The 17,030-nt window shown below is 39.8% G+C and overlaps 2 protein-coding genes across 5 annotated transcripts in view; one reads left to right on the top strand and one right to left on the bottom strand.

Moving 5' to 3' along the window:
• Positions 1-6,007, top strand: part of LOC101856503 (nucleoprotein TPR) — an 80,582-nt gene extending 74,575 nt beyond the window's left edge. For all 4 annotated transcript variants that reach the window (XM_035968870.1, XM_035968869.1, XM_035968871.1 and 1 more), the window contains 2 exons: positions 2,785-2,871; positions 4,267-6,007. In XM_035968870.1, the coding sequence (XP_035824763.1) occupies positions 2,785-2,871; positions 4,267-4,601 (422 nt within the window). In that variant the 3' untranslated portion in view covers positions 4,602-6,007. The remainder of the gene's footprint in view (positions 1-2,784; positions 2,872-4,266) is intronic.
• Positions 6,008-10,956: 4,949 nt separating this feature from the next.
• Positions 10,957-16,692, bottom strand: LOC101850637 (inositol hexakisphosphate kinase 3; the record flags this gene model as incomplete). Its single annotated transcript, XM_005094987.3, is given in 4 exon segments — positions 10,957-11,967; positions 14,129-14,304; positions 15,098-15,328; positions 16,468-16,692. Coding segments are annotated over 4 exon segments (1,500 nt in total). The 3' UTR covers positions 10,957-11,094.
• Between the last annotated feature and the right edge of the window lie 338 nt (positions 16,693-17,030).

The following is a 17,030-nucleotide window of genomic DNA, read 5'->3' as shown; positions in this document are numbered from 1 at the left end:
GCAGGCAACACAAAGCTTTTGACTTTTGTTTGCCAAATGTTTATGTATGTACGCATTCATGTAGACATCACTGGTGTTGTTTGCTCCTTCTTTCCTATCAAACATCTATCATTCTTATCCCCCGCGCCTTCTTTTCTTTGTATATTTTTTTCCAGTACACCTCTAATCTTTAGTACTTTATGACCTATTTGTGTTGCAAATGCCGTAAAACTCTTACTAAAACTGAACTAAATGGCAGTTATAGTGCCAATGTGTTTTTGTTTACTTAAAGAAAAGTAATAAAAAGGTTGAGTTAGAGAGAGAAAGTGAGAGCCAGTTAGATGGGGCTTTATATAAATGCAACATGCATTAAGAGGAGAATTAGAGGGGACATGTGGGTGGTTTATGGGTGCTCTTGTGTGGTTTGCTCTTTTTTTTTTTCTATCAAACTTCTATCGTCCTGATCTCTCCTCCTTTTTTGTGCTGTTACTCTCTTGAAACACCTCTAACTTTCAGCACTTATATGACCTTTATTGAGTTGCAAGTGCCATAAAACTCTTACAAAAGCAAAAAGAGGGAACAACATTGTCTCTTGACTAAGGTGGCAAGGAAAGTTGTCTTGGAGGGGCCTAGTAGTGTCTAGTTTGAAACAAACCATCTCGTCTGCTTTAGTATAAGACTCTCACCATACACTATTTTGAAAAGTGATGTATTGTGGAGTCTTATACTGTGCTGTCGATTCTGTTCTCATTCCTCATGTTCTTATGTACAGTAGAATTGTAAATGGGCTGATATATCAATGTCATGCTCATACTGTTCCGGAACAACATAGGAGGAACTGCTGCTTTTTCTGTCCTCTTCCTTTCTATCGTCATTTGTCCTCTACTTCTCTTGTATGTTTGTTACTCTCTTGTGAACTGCTATTTCTGGGGTGCCTTGATAGTCGAAACAGACTTTGTGCTGTTGAGGCTAGAAGGGTGAGCAGAGTAAGCCTAATTCCTCGTTTGGACTTCTCTGTTGACATCCATCCCTTGGCGCTCATATGACCTTATGCTGTTGCGAGCGCCGTAAAACCTTACTAAGACAAACAAACAGCCTTTCATCCTGAGGCTATGTTATTAATATATCTTGCTGTCTTAACAGACCGTGTTTTCCATTGAAACTGCAGTGCTCGTAGGGGCTGTCCGAAATGAAAGTCACTGGAGCCTGTGGTGTAGCCGTCAGGCTCTTTGCGTTTGCGTGCAGAGTAAATTAGTTTAATTCGTGGGTGGAGAAGTTTCCTATTGAGCATCTCCAACTGCTTGTTGGGATGTGCTTCCTTCTCAACTGGGGTTTGTCATGAAAGTGAAATGTACGGTTGAAGCAACCTACTAAATTATCCACATTGTGTTGATCGAGGCATGAAACATTTATATTTACTTTTTTGTACTGTTAACGAAATCCCTTTTCTTTGCCTGTTTCAGCTAGTTAATCACTCTGCTTACCACTCAGAATCTCATGAAAATGCACACAGAAGTGTAACAGGCTTGAGTCTTGCGAGCAGTTTTTGAGGTGTCATGCTGCACAATTCACAATTCTGCCTTGACACTTGGGTACTGCTTTTTACAAGAGGTTCCTTTAGTACAACAGAAAAGAAGTAAGACCAACAAGTGACAGCCTCCAACTGCCCACTCATAGCAATGCAGTAACATTGTTGTTGTTGTTTGATGTTTTGTAAAACAAAGACTGTCACTGTTGTAGTATATAATATGTGAGGCAACGTTGTGGAATCAGGCTCTCGTCAAAATAATCAAAGTGAAGAAACTTGCATTTATCCGCAGGTTTTTGAATTTTTATAAAATTTTTGTTTCTTGGCTCAACACCTTTCATGCCCATTAAAAACCTCATTTCTGTGTGGATTTTTCTGAAAAACGTTGATTAAAGGCATAAAAAATGTAAATTTTCAGTTACCACGTACTTTTAACTAAGGAAATAACTAATCTTTGGCGACTCCCTGGGGCAGTGCCACTGACTGAAGTGTCTTTAGGCCATTCCCAAAGGGGGGGCATTTCTCGTTCAAGCATAGTAGAATTGTAAATGGGCTGACTCATGTCACGCTCATAACTGTGCCTGATCTACAACAAGGAACTGCTGCTTTTTCTTTCCTGATCCTTACTATTGTCATTTTCCTCTACTTCTTTTGTATGTTTGTCACTCTCTTGTGACCTGCTATTTTGGGGTGCCTTGATAGTCGAAGCAGACCTTGTGCTGTTGAAGCTAGAGAGGTGAGCAGTCTGAATCTGATTCCCTGTAAAGACTTCTCTGTTGACACCAACCCCTTGGCGCTCATATGACCTTTTGCAGTTGCGAGCACCGTAAAAACCTCTACTATAAAAAAAATTAATCTTTGGCAGACATTTTCTAATTTTACCTCTGAAAACAGGTGACCCCCACCTCATTCATTCGCAAATATCTCGACTTGCATTTAAGATAAATGGATTTTTTTCCCATCCAAATAAAGATAAGTGAACATGCTTGAAGATGATACCAATAACTCTACATGCCCCAAAATTGACGAGAGCCTGATTCCACCACGCTGCCTCACATATGTAGTCGAACCTGCTCTATATAACGGCCACCTGTGTTAGATAATCACCTATACAAATTTCCACTTCCCATTTCTTCCATAGCGTATTTTTATTTACGTTATCATAACATCGTGTACGATGATTTCCAGTCTAAGACTGCCACTTTTCTCCTCGACAATGAGCTACCGTCATGAACAATTTCGACTGTACTATAGCCTTGTGATCATATCCCTTTCAGACCCTCAGGCCAGTGGAGAAGGCAGCAGCGGCACCGGTGCTGGGAGAGATGACACAGACTCTGCACAGGACAGAACAGAAGCCGCTGGTGAGTGGGCACACGTGTAGGATCATCCCACACAGCCAGTAGATACATGTTATTTATATATTTTTTAAATATTTTTTTTTCTGCCAGCTGGTGCCTAAATTACGAATTATGTATATTTAATAAAACATGTTTTTGTAGGTCTGAGTATTCTAGTATTGCTCCTCGTACACATAGAAAAATTATGATCTTTCAAGACTGGAATTACAAATATAATAAAGTTGGCATTTATGTTTATATGTAGGCAATCGCCTACACACCACCATCATCCCTCTACTTCCACGCTGTCATGTACTCGCATACACATGTATTCAGTCCCGTATGCACTACCATACATATAAGAGCTTATGCTCTCTAACCTCCTTTTATGTGCAGTACTACAGAACTATCAACAGGCACAGGTAGTCTTTCTCGTCCGCAGCAATAGAGACCGCCCGCGCACAAATGCAAAGAAATGATCAAATCTCTGCACCCACTTTTTTTGGTTTTGTTTTATTTTGGCGGTCTTCCTTTTTCAGAGCAACACACATCTGCTGTTGGTACATTGTATTTTATTGTGTTGATGTGTGATTGTGGTTGGGGGCATTGTTATGTAGGTCTTACTTCTCTTCTGTTGTGTATGTCTGCTGTGTTAATCTGTCTCTGTGATCCTGCTTTACTTTAATGGAAAAAAATCTCGATTATATTACTAGTGTTTTCTCTATAAAATATAATGAGATCTTAGTTATAATTTCTATCCTTACCCTAATACTGCTTTCTCCAACGGGGAGAGTAATGAAATGTAATAGATTCCCGCTGCACAGCAGCAAGAAGTGTAATTTCTCCTGTGGGATTGTCTTACTCACTAACCACTTCATTTAGCCTCCTGTATTCTCTCTTTTTCCTTCTTCATTACTCCGACTTTTAGACCAAGTGCTACACATTGGGTGTTACTCATGTATGGCAAGTTACGTGTTAACCCCAATAAAGAAAGCCCAACTCCCTACTCTACCTCAGTAGAGTTACATCATAAACCCTGCTCTCTTACTCTTACTGTTGCAGGAAAAGAGATAGGAGCATGTATACTAATGAAATACATTCTAAAGAAATGCGTTGTGCATCGTATCTCTCTCTTCTCTTCTCAGTCAAAAAATTCTGGAAAAATACTGAAAAGATAAAATCAGGAAATGCAGGAAAACTATTTTTAGAATACTGAAAATGCTAAAACTGGAAATAAAGAGAAAAATTGTTTTTTAAAAATATACTGAAAAGATAAAGACAGGTCCTGTAAAAAGTGTGGTGATCAAGTATACATCCCTCCCCTCTTGGTTCTGCCCCCCACATACTGTTTCTCTCCTCTGTCCCCGACTGCACTCAGCTTTGTCTTGAAGAAGCCCGCCCGTCTCTCTTCCTCCACAGGCAAGCCGCAGATCAAGAAAATCGTGTGGGACCACTCAGACAGTTCCGCATCCTCCACCCCAGGGGCCTCCGTCTCGGCCATGTCTGCCAGTGTGGGAGGAGTCATGTCCATCCCACCTCTCATCCCGCCCCAGGGGGTGGCCGCAGCGCAGCAGCAACAGCAGGCGCCGCCTCAGCAGCAGCAGCAGCAGCGCCCGGTGCAGAGGAGGGCGCAGGGACCCCGCCGAGGGGGCCCGTCTAGGGGCAGAGGGGGCCAGTTCTGGAGCCCGGGACCGGGCAGAGGCGGGCAGTTCAGTCAGAGGGGGCGTGGCTGGCGAGGATTTAGGGATCTTTGAAGATTTGAGAAAAGGGATAGTGTGAATGGTGAGGGTTTGTGGGAAAAAAGGGAAGGGAATTTTGATATGTTTGAAATATATATATGTAAAAGTGAATATGGTGAACTGGATGAATGATTGTTGTACTTAAAAGTGTGCTGCACTATAAGATTATACATTTTTTTTGTCATAAACTATTTGTGAAAATGGAGAGAAAGTGTCATTTAAGCACAAGGACAACTTGTGTATGTAGTGAGATTTGAAACTTGTACTGCATTTACACTAATATAAGCAAAGTGAAAACATGTTTGTGGTAGCTATCCATGCAGGCTGGAATATAATAAAAATGTTTGGGGGGGAGGGGGGGGGAGTCCTTGCGGTTAAATTATATATTGTGTTGATTTTTGTTTTTTTTACCTCTTAAGTCTCAGCTCAGTTTAGACCTGAATGGTATAGAAAGCTTGCAAATTTAAGTTTAGTGGGTTTAGCCTGGAAAACAAATACTTTTTTTTTTTTTTCGGTTTGGTAAATTTGTCTCCTTATTTTTCATTTGAGAAATATCTTGAATCTTCTAACCCTGCCTAAATCATGCGACTAGTTGAAGGCCAACTTACAAGTCTTCTCTTTTTACAAAGCTGTAGCATGCACTGGAGGGAAAAAATGACACATTTTTTGTTGTCCTGTTGTCCATTTCCATTGTGTTCTTGCTTTTACAATACACTCATTGGTCACCCAAAATGCTGGTTCTTTGGGGGTGTTTTTTTCCTTTTTCTCTTTCTAATGTGTATAATAAAAATGTCCAAGTATTATATCCTCTGTTTGATGCTTGTCAATTGTGGATCAGCAATTGTCTGGTGTTTTTTCTTTTTTTGTTTTTTGTCATTATAGTTTCAGTTGGATTGGCAAATGTTCTTGTCTTTGATCAGTTTTAAAGAAGACTGAATTTCTCTCTTGTGCCGTTTTTCTTTTGTGGATAATTTTTCTGCCAATATGATTTTATGTACGAGGGCCATTGTCGTATTTTTGTATTTTGAAAATTATTTTCTCTTCCATTTGATGTGGATCCAGTACTGGAATATCTTTGCTTCATGTTTTATTAAAATTAAAGACTAAAGTACAGCTTATGTCATACTTTGATTTGTAAACATGTGTTCTATTGTGCAGATCTGGAGGATGTCATGTCGTTTGTTTATGAAGGCTCGATCCTTGTCAATAAGGACCCAGTTGTGTTGTAAAGAGGACGATGAAAATTGTTTCGTTTTTTGTTTGATGTGGGTACAAACAGTCTGCCCTCTCTGTGTTCACTGTTTTGACATTTTGTTTTGTTAGAACAACTATTGTTCTCAAATGCATGTGCTTGTGCTGTTCCCGAGTCTGAGGTATTGATCAGTTTTTAATAAACGAAATAATGTTTTTTCTCAAGATTTTGTATTGCCTTTGCATTAAATGGTCTTTGCAGGTGTTTGGAGGGTGCTCTGGTGTGGTTTGCTCCTTCACTTCCAACAAGCATCTGCCATCCTGATATCTCCTCCTTTTTTGGGGGATTTGTTATTCTTTTAACAATCTAATCTTCGGCACTTAAATGGTGGTTGGCAGATGCTCTGGTGCGGTTTGCTTCTTCTTTCCTATCAAACATCTGTCTTCGTTATCTCCCTCCCTTCTATTTTGAGTTTGTTACTCTCTAGTAACACCTCTAATCTTCGGCACTTATATATGACCTTATTGTGTGGCAAGTGCCGTAAAACACTTACTAAAACTAAAACTTATATGACCATTTTGTGTTGCAAGTGCAGTAAAGCTCATACTAAAACTAAAACGGCCACTAGGAAAAAGATAATATCTAAAAATAGGTTGAAAAGATGTGTATGTAATTTCAACTTCAATTATTAATAAATAAATAGCATTTGTATAGCGCATGTCCCCGCTCGACAGCAAGCTCTATGCGCTTTTCACACTATATTATTACCCCAGCAGACCACTGAATACTCAGAAACATCCTCAGCTTCCCGGGAAGCATACAGTACAAGCAGCGGATTAAGTGCTCAAACACTAACAAATTGACAAAATCTTTCACTGTCTATTGCTGGGTACCCTTTCCTAGCTGAGTGAAGTGAGGAAAATTTGTGTAAAGTGCCTTTCCCAAGGGCACAACATCAGTACCCTGACAGGATTCAAACCCACTCTTGAACTATCAGTACATTTACATGTGTCACGAAACAGTGGAATCAGGCTCTTGTCAATTTTTGGGCACGTTGAGTTATTGGCATCATCTTAAAGCTTGCTCATTTGTCTTGCTTTGGATGAAAAAAGTATCTATTTATCTTGAATACAAGTCGAGACGTTTGCGCATGAAAGAGGTGAGGATCACCTGGTTTCAGTGGTAAAATTAGTGAGAAAATTACCCCCAAAGATTAGTTATTTCCGAAGCTTGAGAGTTCGTGGAAACTGAAAATTTACATTTTTGTGCCTTCAACCAACATTTTTCATAAAAATCCACACAGTTATTAATGTGTTCTTCAATAGGCATGAAAGGTGTTGAACCTAAAAGACAAAAATTCTATAAAAATTCACAAACCTACGTAAAAAAGCCAGTTTCTTCACATTGATTATTTTGACGAGCGCCTGATTTCACCACGCTGCCTCACATATAGCACGCATCTGGGGTGACAAGAAAAACAAGCTGTAATGGGAACATGCTATTAAGCGAACATTCTAGAAATTAACATTTTGAGGAAAGGAGCAAAAACATCTCCAAATTTCTCTAAAGTATTGTATTGGCTCACAATGTTACAACCTTTATGAAGCTGTCTCTTTGAAATATCACTTTGGGAGTACTTCCATCCGATTTAACATTATTTTTAAGGGAAGTTTTTTAAAACCCAAAAAACTTTGATTGGACCCCAAAAATTCGTGTGTGGTCTTAAGCGAAAAGGGGTGGTGCACATTTTGGACACTTGCTGCGCAGCTGATGGGAACTAAGTGGAGAGGAACTTCTCATTCCTTGCTGCTCAGAGGAGAGCATGAGTTATCCACTCATTGTAAATTAAAGAAGTTGAGACCTGTGGCCAGATCTCTAACGGATTGTTTGGTGTCAGGGAGAGACAGCAACCTGCTGCATGGAAAAGCCAGAAGAATATATCGAAACAGCTGACGACTGGCATGATCAGCAAGCCAACTCTTTCATGGATGCTGGAGAGGAGGGAGGAGCAGCTATGGCATTGTACCGCCTGTAATGATACCTATTCTCCAATCAAGTAAGTTACTAATTAAGTATAATGGATGGCTGACTGAAACGCTGCATGTTATAACAGACCAATTGCAGCTGCAAAGTCTGTTCATGCAAAGTGGAAGTTCACCTTGCTTCTACTTCTAGATTTTGCACGACACTGATCATTAACTATCACAGGCTTATTTTACCTATAATGACAATACAAAGAAGTCCGCTTAAAAAAATGTGGGACAGCCAAATTTTCTTTCGATCAGGCGGGTTTTCCAGAGAAGATGCTCAAATAGAAGGGGAAAAAAATCTGGGATTATATTTTCTTTTCAGTTTACAGACTCCGCTGTATTTCAGTCTCATGGGTTTCCTACTCCTCTGTCCACTTGAGCATGTTTGACGATATACACACGATGTACTTTTACCTCAATCATGTCTGTGGCACCAGTGTCTGGTGCGTAGCGGTAAGGCGATTCACTGTCACACACAGAAGACCCAAGTTCAATTCCTGGAGAAATTTTTATTGAGTGTCTTGGTCTTCCTGCTGGGATGTTGTATCCCTATTAGTCCAGGTTAGCCCTGACAGATGGGGCCAGAAGCCTGCCTCCTAAATTATCTAAAATGGTGTCGATGGGACAGTAAAAACATACTTATTTTTTAAAATCTGGGATGGAAAAAAAACTTTTGGACTTTGCATTGGACACCTTAAAGGATGATAATTATAAAGTCTGGTCCATCTTTAACACATATGTGAGGCATTGAGGGGAAATCGGGTGCTCGTAAAAATAATCAGGCAATTTTTTATCAAGTTTTTGTTATTTCGGCTCAACACTTTTCTGTCCACATAAAAACACACTTCTGTGTTAGCTTTACTAAAAAATTGTTGATCGAAAGTACAAAAAAAGTAAGTTTGCAGTTTCCAAAGTCTAAAGTTTTGAAAGTCACCAGACTTTGGAGGTCATTGACTTGCTAATTTTAACTCTGAGACTAAGCGACCCCACGTCCTTCAATTGCAGATATCTCTTTAGTTTAGTTTTAGAAGAGGTTTTACGGCGCTCGCAACTGCATAAGGTCATATGAGCGCCAGAAGATTAGAGGTGTTACAAGAGAGTAACAAACATAAAAAAGAAGAAAGGGAGATAAGGACGATAGATGTTTGTTAGGAAAGAAGAAGCAAACCACACCAGAGCACTCGCCAACCACCCACCAAATATCTCTACTTCTATTCACCATACATGAATATATTTTTTTCGCATCAAAAGCAAGACAAATGAATAAGCTATTGAAACTATATCAGTAACTTCATAATCATATTATGTCCAAAAATTGACGAGCGCCCGATTCCACCACATCACAACACATAATAAGGGACTTTCATAGTCTAGAGGTTATTGTGTTTGCTTCTCATTCAAAAGGTCCTGGGTTCGAATCTGAACAGTGAAGGAAAATTTTCTTTTCTAAAAATTTCTCCTTTCACTTCTTTTCCCGCTTTCTAACCATGTTCTGTCGTCTGCTTTCATCTCCACTTTCTGCCCCACTCCCCACTCTCCTTTGCCCCTTCATCTGTACTCCTGACTCTCTGCAGCTTTTCTACTTCTACTCCCTGCACCTTCTCGCAGCTGTGTTTCATCCACTCCCCTGATCTTCTGGTAGGAAAGATCAAACACCTAGCCTTCTCAGATAACGGCGAAAAATTTCGGAGGTCCTGTGTGCAAGTTGTGCATGTCAAAGATCCCTTACAATTCTCACATCCACATAATGATATATGATGATAAAAATAAACCAGTCTCAAACCATTCCTCAAGCGAATCCTTTTCAGGTACAATTATAAACGAAGACAAAATATCATTGCACAAGCATCTTTACTTTACATAGACATACATTTTATAACTTGTATTTACATTCATAAAAATGTCACACGTGTGTTCACAACTGTTGTTATCAAGTTCTTGTTCATTAAGTGTACAGTGATTATTGCTGTAAAATGTAATCAGGAATACTGTTTCTGATGACTAAAATTTAAAACAAGCATGTAATAATTTTGGATTTTTGTCAAAGAGAAAGTTTGAAAAGGACACCAGTCACTCCAATCAACCATACTTATGTTCAAATTTTAAAAGGCAAGTTGAGTCCAAACTTCTTTTCTCCGCCTTTTTTTTTTTTCCTTTCACTTTTGTGTCTTAACCCTATCCGTACGCCCTGGGGTCATTTTGTACCCCCGGGGTTGTATTCTTCACATTTTAGAATACTTCTAGTACGAAGATCTCCTTGAAACTTTCAGTCTTTCTCAAAAAATCATTTTGACAGACTGCTATGCAAAGCGTACGGATCGGATTAACAAGTAAATTTCCTCTTTGAAAGTGGTGGCACAGAGTTCCCCATGTCGTATGGATATGATAATAAAACAAGACATACGGAAAGGGTTAACAGGGTATCAAGAGCTCCCCTTCCGGATAAAATCATCATGGTGTTTAATAAGGGCGTTCCCCTTAAATGCTATATCAAAAGGAAAAGGGTAGATCTATTTTTCACCATAAAATATTCATGTTACAGTATTTAAAACTGTAAATTCAAAATTAGTTTTAGTAATTAGTATAGACTTTTAAGCTCTTTTTGATTGATTTACTATGGCCTGAAATTCAATATCCAGAGGTCGACGACAACGAAGGTTACATATAAGGTGTCACCTTCACCCTTGGCTTAACTTTCAAAACAAGCCCCTCACCCAAGTTGTACTGATAGTTGGAACTCATTACCTCAAAGGTAACATTTTTATTTTCTCATGTTTTAAAATGTTTAGCCTGATACATTTTTGTTTTCTACCTCTCTCCAAGTCCAAATTCATTACTCAGCTTTCACACAGAAGGTAGTTAGAGGGTGTCACTGGTAGGTTCTACTTTTTTATCTCGCTGTTGGTTTTGTCTGTCTGTCTTAAGGGCTGCTTTTTTATGTCAATGTGCTTCTTGTTATTTTAAAAACTCATCTTTCACTTCTGTTTCGTATGCTGTCTGTTTATCTGTCTGTCTGTCTGTCTGTCTGTCTGTCTGTCTGTCTGTCTGCCTGCCTGCCTGCCTGCCTGCCTGCCTGCCTGCCTGCCTGCCTGCCTGCCTGCCTCTCTCTCTCTCTCTCTCTCTCTCTCTCTCTCTCTCTCTCTCTCTCTCTCTCTCTCTCTCTCTCTCTCTCTCTCTCTCTCTCTCTCTCTCTCTCAATTCATATAAGTCTATCTATCCCAAAATACATCATATTTATGGCAAAAAATGCAATTCCAGCACCCTCTGCAGTCAACGGAATAACAGATCAACTTTTGGCCTCCAATAAATTTGTCAACACCTCCAACAAAGTGTCGATGCCGCGGAGAAAGCCATGATCTGGGCCTTCATGGGTGACCGTGTCTCCACAGAACCCAGGGAACGTGGCGTGAGCAAAGTCTACAATTCTCACATCCACAAGCCTGGATACCTGTGAACTGGAATCACCATATCCCTCGAGACAATGAGGAGAATGAGGCTTCTGATCTGCGATGGAATCGGACGATGCAGAAACGTGATTGTCTGGTGTAAGGCAGGAATAGGTTTGTAGACAGCTTTCAGGAGAAGTTTGGCTAATACCAGGACTAGGGACACTCCCCGAGTCTATTGTATCATCATTTGAATCCTTTTCATATTTTCCCTGTGAGTTGTTCTGACCGTTTACAGAAGTTTGAGATGAGGTAGTGAGACTTCCCGAGTCAAATCCATCACAAGAAATGTTTTCAACAAGTTTTCCTTCTGGAATAATAGAAACTGGGACTTCTTCACTGGGATGGAGTCTTGTATTAGTTGAAGAGTGTATCTGATTTAGTGAATAATCTTCATGTCTCCCATTCTGCCCACTCCACCTCCCATTTTGACCACTCATCAAGTGAGATTGACACAAACTTCCCGATGATTTGTCACAATTTCCTTCATACACAATCAACAACGAACAGGAATAGAAGCGGTAGCCCTCTAAATTTCTGACAACATTCCTCAGCCTCTCCAGAAGATCAAGTAGGGGTTTCACAACATCGTGTCGGAATTCCTTCCCATTGAACAGGAACTGGATTATTTCCAGTTTCATTTCCTCGTCTGATAGATTTCTGCCAAACACTTTGTCCTTGTTGTCATAATTGTTACTTGTCTCCACATAGCGCTGAAAAGGGAAAGATAGAAATAGAAGTTAGCAAATTAAATACAGTCAAAACCTGTGTAAGACGGCCACCCATTGTCAAGGAGAAAAGTGTCCGTATAAGACAGGTGGCCGTCTTAGGCAGGACTGATCAAGATGAAGAAAATGACCCATTCCCATCTGAGGTCCCAATCGAAAGTAGCCCCATTGTTGCTGTTTTTGTTGTTGTTGGTGGTGGTTTGTATTTTGTTTGTAATTTTTATTTTGTTGCTGATTTTGCACAAGGGTGGCAATAAAACGAAATGTATCAGACAAGGAAGACCGAGTGCAATGTTAAAACAAACACATAGGTCGCCACCACTCGGAGAACGAGCGAAGCTTCTGTCACAAGTTCATGTTGACATCCTATAGTAACTTTGTTACAGACTGGGTAAACAGTGACCATTCATCTCACTTACGATTTGTGTATGAGTTCTGGGAGGGGTTTATGGGTTTTGAGGGATCACGCGCTTACCTCACCAGCAACTGAAAATTGGTAGCTATTGGTCAACAGTGGGAGGGGCCTACGCAACTGTGATCGGTTGGAGGGACTACCTAACAAAAACGACAGGTGATTGAATTATGACGGCTCGCCTACAACGCCGTGTGCCAATGCACAATTTATGACAAAACGTAATGGAGTCTCTAAGGTGGCCGTCTAAGACAGGTGTTATTGCTTAGTGTGATAGGGGTTGTGTGGTAAAATATGGTGGCCGCGACCGCGTTGGACAGGTGCCCGTTTTACACAGTTAAATTATATAGAAAAAACGCAAGGGGGGAAATGGAAAGTGGCCGTTTGTACAGGTGACCGTCTTATAGAGGTGGCCGTCAGGGCAGGTTTGACTGTAGTTAAAGGTTATTGTATAGGCCTGTGGTCATTTAAGAGGCAGGACCTTCAGATTTATCGTCCACCTTCAATTGGAACTAGCCAAATGGACAGAGAGCTTTAAAAATTTTACAAAACGACAACCCATGTTCAGAACGCCCTCTTGGGAATTGAAACCAGAGTCACACACACCACAGTCCAGCATGATAGCAACTGAGCTAACTGTGAGCCATTAGCAATTGTCCCAATGTAAATAAACCAAAAGACTAAAGGCTTCAAAGCCAGACCCATAAACAGGATAAACAAGTCATGTTCCCCAGTCAAAAATCTCAACTCCCTATAACACAGACGACCACTTTTCTAGTTTCCAAGAAGACAAATACACCAAAAGCTGACTTGGAGTCATTGCACTTCAGGTGAACATAATTTATAATGATTCTCATCTTCATGCCCTTAGATAAAACCAAAGTTTGTGTGCTCCTATAGCTAGATGCTGCATAAAAGTGTAAAGAACTCTGACAAATGAGCCAAATGGGAATGTAACCTTCTGAGGATGATTTCATGAGACAACAACAGACGCAAATGTTCATCGCAAGAGGAGGAATTCATAAGAATAGGATGTATTGTGAGAGTACAATGTCATGTAAATCAACACTGAGGAAACCAAAGTCATGACAGTTAGAAGGAAATCAGGAAGTGGTGGAACCTCAACATCAAGGCAATAAAAGAGAAACAGGCAGCAAACTTCAAAAAAAACATTTTGACTAAAACCTATAATAATATTTTAATAAATAAAATCAGCCAGGAGAAGAACATAATGTAAGCAATAAAAAAAAAGACTTGCTAAAGAAACATGATTTAATATACATTTAAAATGCATACACACATATATGCACTGCTAAAGCCTTTTAAAAACGTACACAGGTATGTATAAATACAGATTTGTGTGTGTGTGTGTGTGCATGTATTCATAATCCTACAGTCAGGCATGGAGATCAGTAAAACACGTTGGGGGTTTACAAATGTGTTCAACACATCAATTATTCAGGTTTACCAATAAGGGAAAATTAAAGAGAAACCAGTCGGGGAAAGGTAAATTGTACAAACGACTGTGATTTCAAGTTTTCTGTCTTCATGTTATCTGTGTCCAACTGTAGCCTTATATAAATATGTATGTAAGCATGCCTATAAATTAGAAATGTTTATATTACACATTTGTGTGTGTGAGTGTATGTGCGTGTGTATGTGCGTGTGTGTGTGTGTGTGTGTGTGTGTGTGCTTGTCTGTGTGTGTGTGTGTGTGTGTGTGTAAAAACCTCACCTTCATCCCACACAGCCTAAGTCCCAGTGTTGCCGAGGTAGTCTGGGTGCACTTGTTGACCTGGTAGGCAATTTTCTCCGGCGGTGCGTCATCACCGTGTTGTCGTGTCCCCGCCTTCAGATCCAGGATACACGGCCGGTCATAGCCAGAGATCAGGTCCTCCAGCAGTAAAAAATCTAAACGCTTTATCAAGGATGTTACTGCTTTCAAGTGGGACTTACTAAACATATGAATCATTTGAAAGGAAACACTTTTTAAATAGGCCTACTCACATTCCCTTGTCTACATCACAAAACAATAATAATCATAATCAAAATACAATGCAATCAAAATCATTATAATAATCACAACAATCGTAATAATAATCATGATAATCATCATCATAAGCAGCAGCAGCAGCATGAATGTAGGCCTTATGATACTGGTATTATAAATCAATTAATAATGAGTCAAATAAAATCTATAGGACTCTACATGCACTAGAATCATTCTTCCTTTCACTAAAAGAGAAAGGTTAGATAATAAGTTTGATGGTAGGCTAACATACCTTTCACTTTGATCAAAACAACTGTCCAATGACACGTATTATTGTCAAACGATTGCTCAAGGGACCCCATGTCTTATTAAAACAGTTTTCAGCCCCAATATAATCACAAAGAGCAGGCAACTTGAATAGATAGAGTGTGTAGGGCCTACCTCTTTTTAGATCAAAGAAAACAAACTTTGCCATTTTGTGCAGAAGATAAAAGTTCAATTCTCAGTGTAGGGGTCGGGGAGGGGGGAGAGTTTTTTTGTTTGTTTGGTGTTCTTTTTAAATCAAGTATCTTTGTCTGTCTGCTGGGATGTTGTATCCTACTCGGCCTTGGTAGGCCCTGACAGTCAATGTCAAAGCAGCCCACCTTCAAAACGGTCTAAATTGTGACAGTTGGGGCGTAAAATATTACAACTGCAATTAGTTACAAAGGATACAGTACAAACTGCCACCATCCCCCAGGCCTGTCCTACTGCTTTTCCGAAGTCCTCGCATGCCCCGCAACTGGGCAGGAGAAAAGGAAGGCGGGACTCGCTGTGAACTGGGCGGAGCCTGACTGGGTGTTGTCTTGTAAGGGGAGGGCCGTTCATGATGAGGGGAATGAGACAGGTTTTCTTTTTCAGTGTCTTTGAAGGTGTCAGGGTCTGGTAGGATAAGCTGGTTCACACCTGCAAGAAACAACACATAGTCAATCCTTGTTATACCCTCAAACTTGGTGAGTGTGTGCGTTTGAGTGTGTGTGTGTGTGTGTGTCTGTATGTGCGAGCACATGTGTGCGCGCGCGTGTGTGTGTGTGTGTGTGTGTGTGTGTGTGTGTGTGTGTGTGTTTGTGTGGGTGTGTGTGTGAATATGTTACAACTTTATATTTTGTTTCAACTCAACCTAATAAGTTAAACATTTGAAAGTGGAGTCATTGATTAAAACAGCAAAATTGAGCTTTGAGTTCACATGACTTGACCCAATAAGTCAAAGTTAATAAAAATCGTTTACATCAGTAATTGAATCGTGTCTAGTTCCCCCTGACTACTGACAACATTCCAACTTACAGCTTTTTTTAGAAAGAGAAAGATACATATGGTTAAAATGAGCTTATATTAATTCATTGAAGACATGCTCTTTTGGAATACTTTTAAAATAGAGGCTTGCCTCTTTATTCTTGCAGATTTTTTCATTCTGCTTTCTTTGTCTGAAACTTTAATGAGGCGGGCAAAAAAATGAGATAGGCAATTCGTGTCTCTAATTTTGAAGGTTCGAAAAGTGCCGCAAAATTGCCATTGGTCTGCTTCAGATCCGACATACATGTCCGCTTCATCCTTTAAAGCGTTAAAGTTAAAGCACTGCAAAACTGCCACCAACAACAATTTTTTTGTGTGTGTTCGATAGGAATAATGTATTGTACGAGCAATTATGATATTGTTTGGTGTGAATATAATATATTTATAATACCATAATATATAGGGCCTACTACAAGCTATTAATTTTGAAATAACTTGTCAAGACAATAAAGAGACTCCATTTATTTCCTTGCTCTTCTTACTGAATACTGCATACCCTATAAAACCTTTTTTGTGAGCGAGAATTTTTTTCCTTTTTCTTCTTTACTGCCCAACTTCATACAGAGTGGAAACAAAAAGTGGTAATTTCTTTTCCTTTTGAATAATCTACCTCTTGTCTGAGCCAGAATAAAAAGTTTTTTTCGTTGTTGTTGTTTTTTCTTTCCTTTATGAATACCTCAACTCTCCCCTGAGTGAGAAACTAAAACTGCTTTTGTTCTAAGTTAAAAATTTTGAGTGGCAAACTACCCTACCTCTGTACTGCGGGACAAAGGGCTGCAGGGACTCTGGCATCCTCTGGTAGAAGGCGTGCTCTCGTGGGATCAGACACTTGCACAGCGTGGTGTCGTTGTAGCGCAGGATGAGAGACTGGCCTGCCACCTGGTGGTCGAAGGGTTGAAGCCCGAGGGGAGTGGGTCCCATCACGGCTACGGGGCTCGCCAGTAGCGGGGGTCGCTCCACTGCAGCGCTCATTTCACCTGGGATCAGAGGTTGTTTTATTGTTGTTGTTATTATTGTTATTATTATTATTGTTGTTGTTATTATTATTATTATTATTGTTATTTTTATTCACTATAATTATAAAAATAACTATTGTTATAATCATCATCATTATCATTATTATAGTGAGGGTAGCCCCACAATACAAACAGACATTGGCACAGTGAAGGGGCCCCTCAGTAGGGTTCATCTCAGTTGGAAGAAGGTTGATTTTTTTTTTTGATATTTTTTTTTTGCTTTTGTCTTTTGTACTAACCTGTCAGTCAGACTCACTGGTTTATGAAAATGCTGAGCTATTTCATTCCTTTCAGCCCCC

The sequence above is a fragment of the Aplysia californica genome, unplaced genomic scaffold, assembly GCF_000002075.1.
Source record: "Aplysia californica isolate F4 #8 unplaced genomic scaffold, AplCal3.0 scaffold00093, whole genome shotgun sequence".
Lineage (NCBI taxonomy): Eukaryota > Metazoa > Mollusca > Gastropoda > Aplysiida > Aplysiidae > Aplysia > Aplysia californica.
This window is presented reverse-complemented; position numbering and strand designations above follow the sequence as displayed.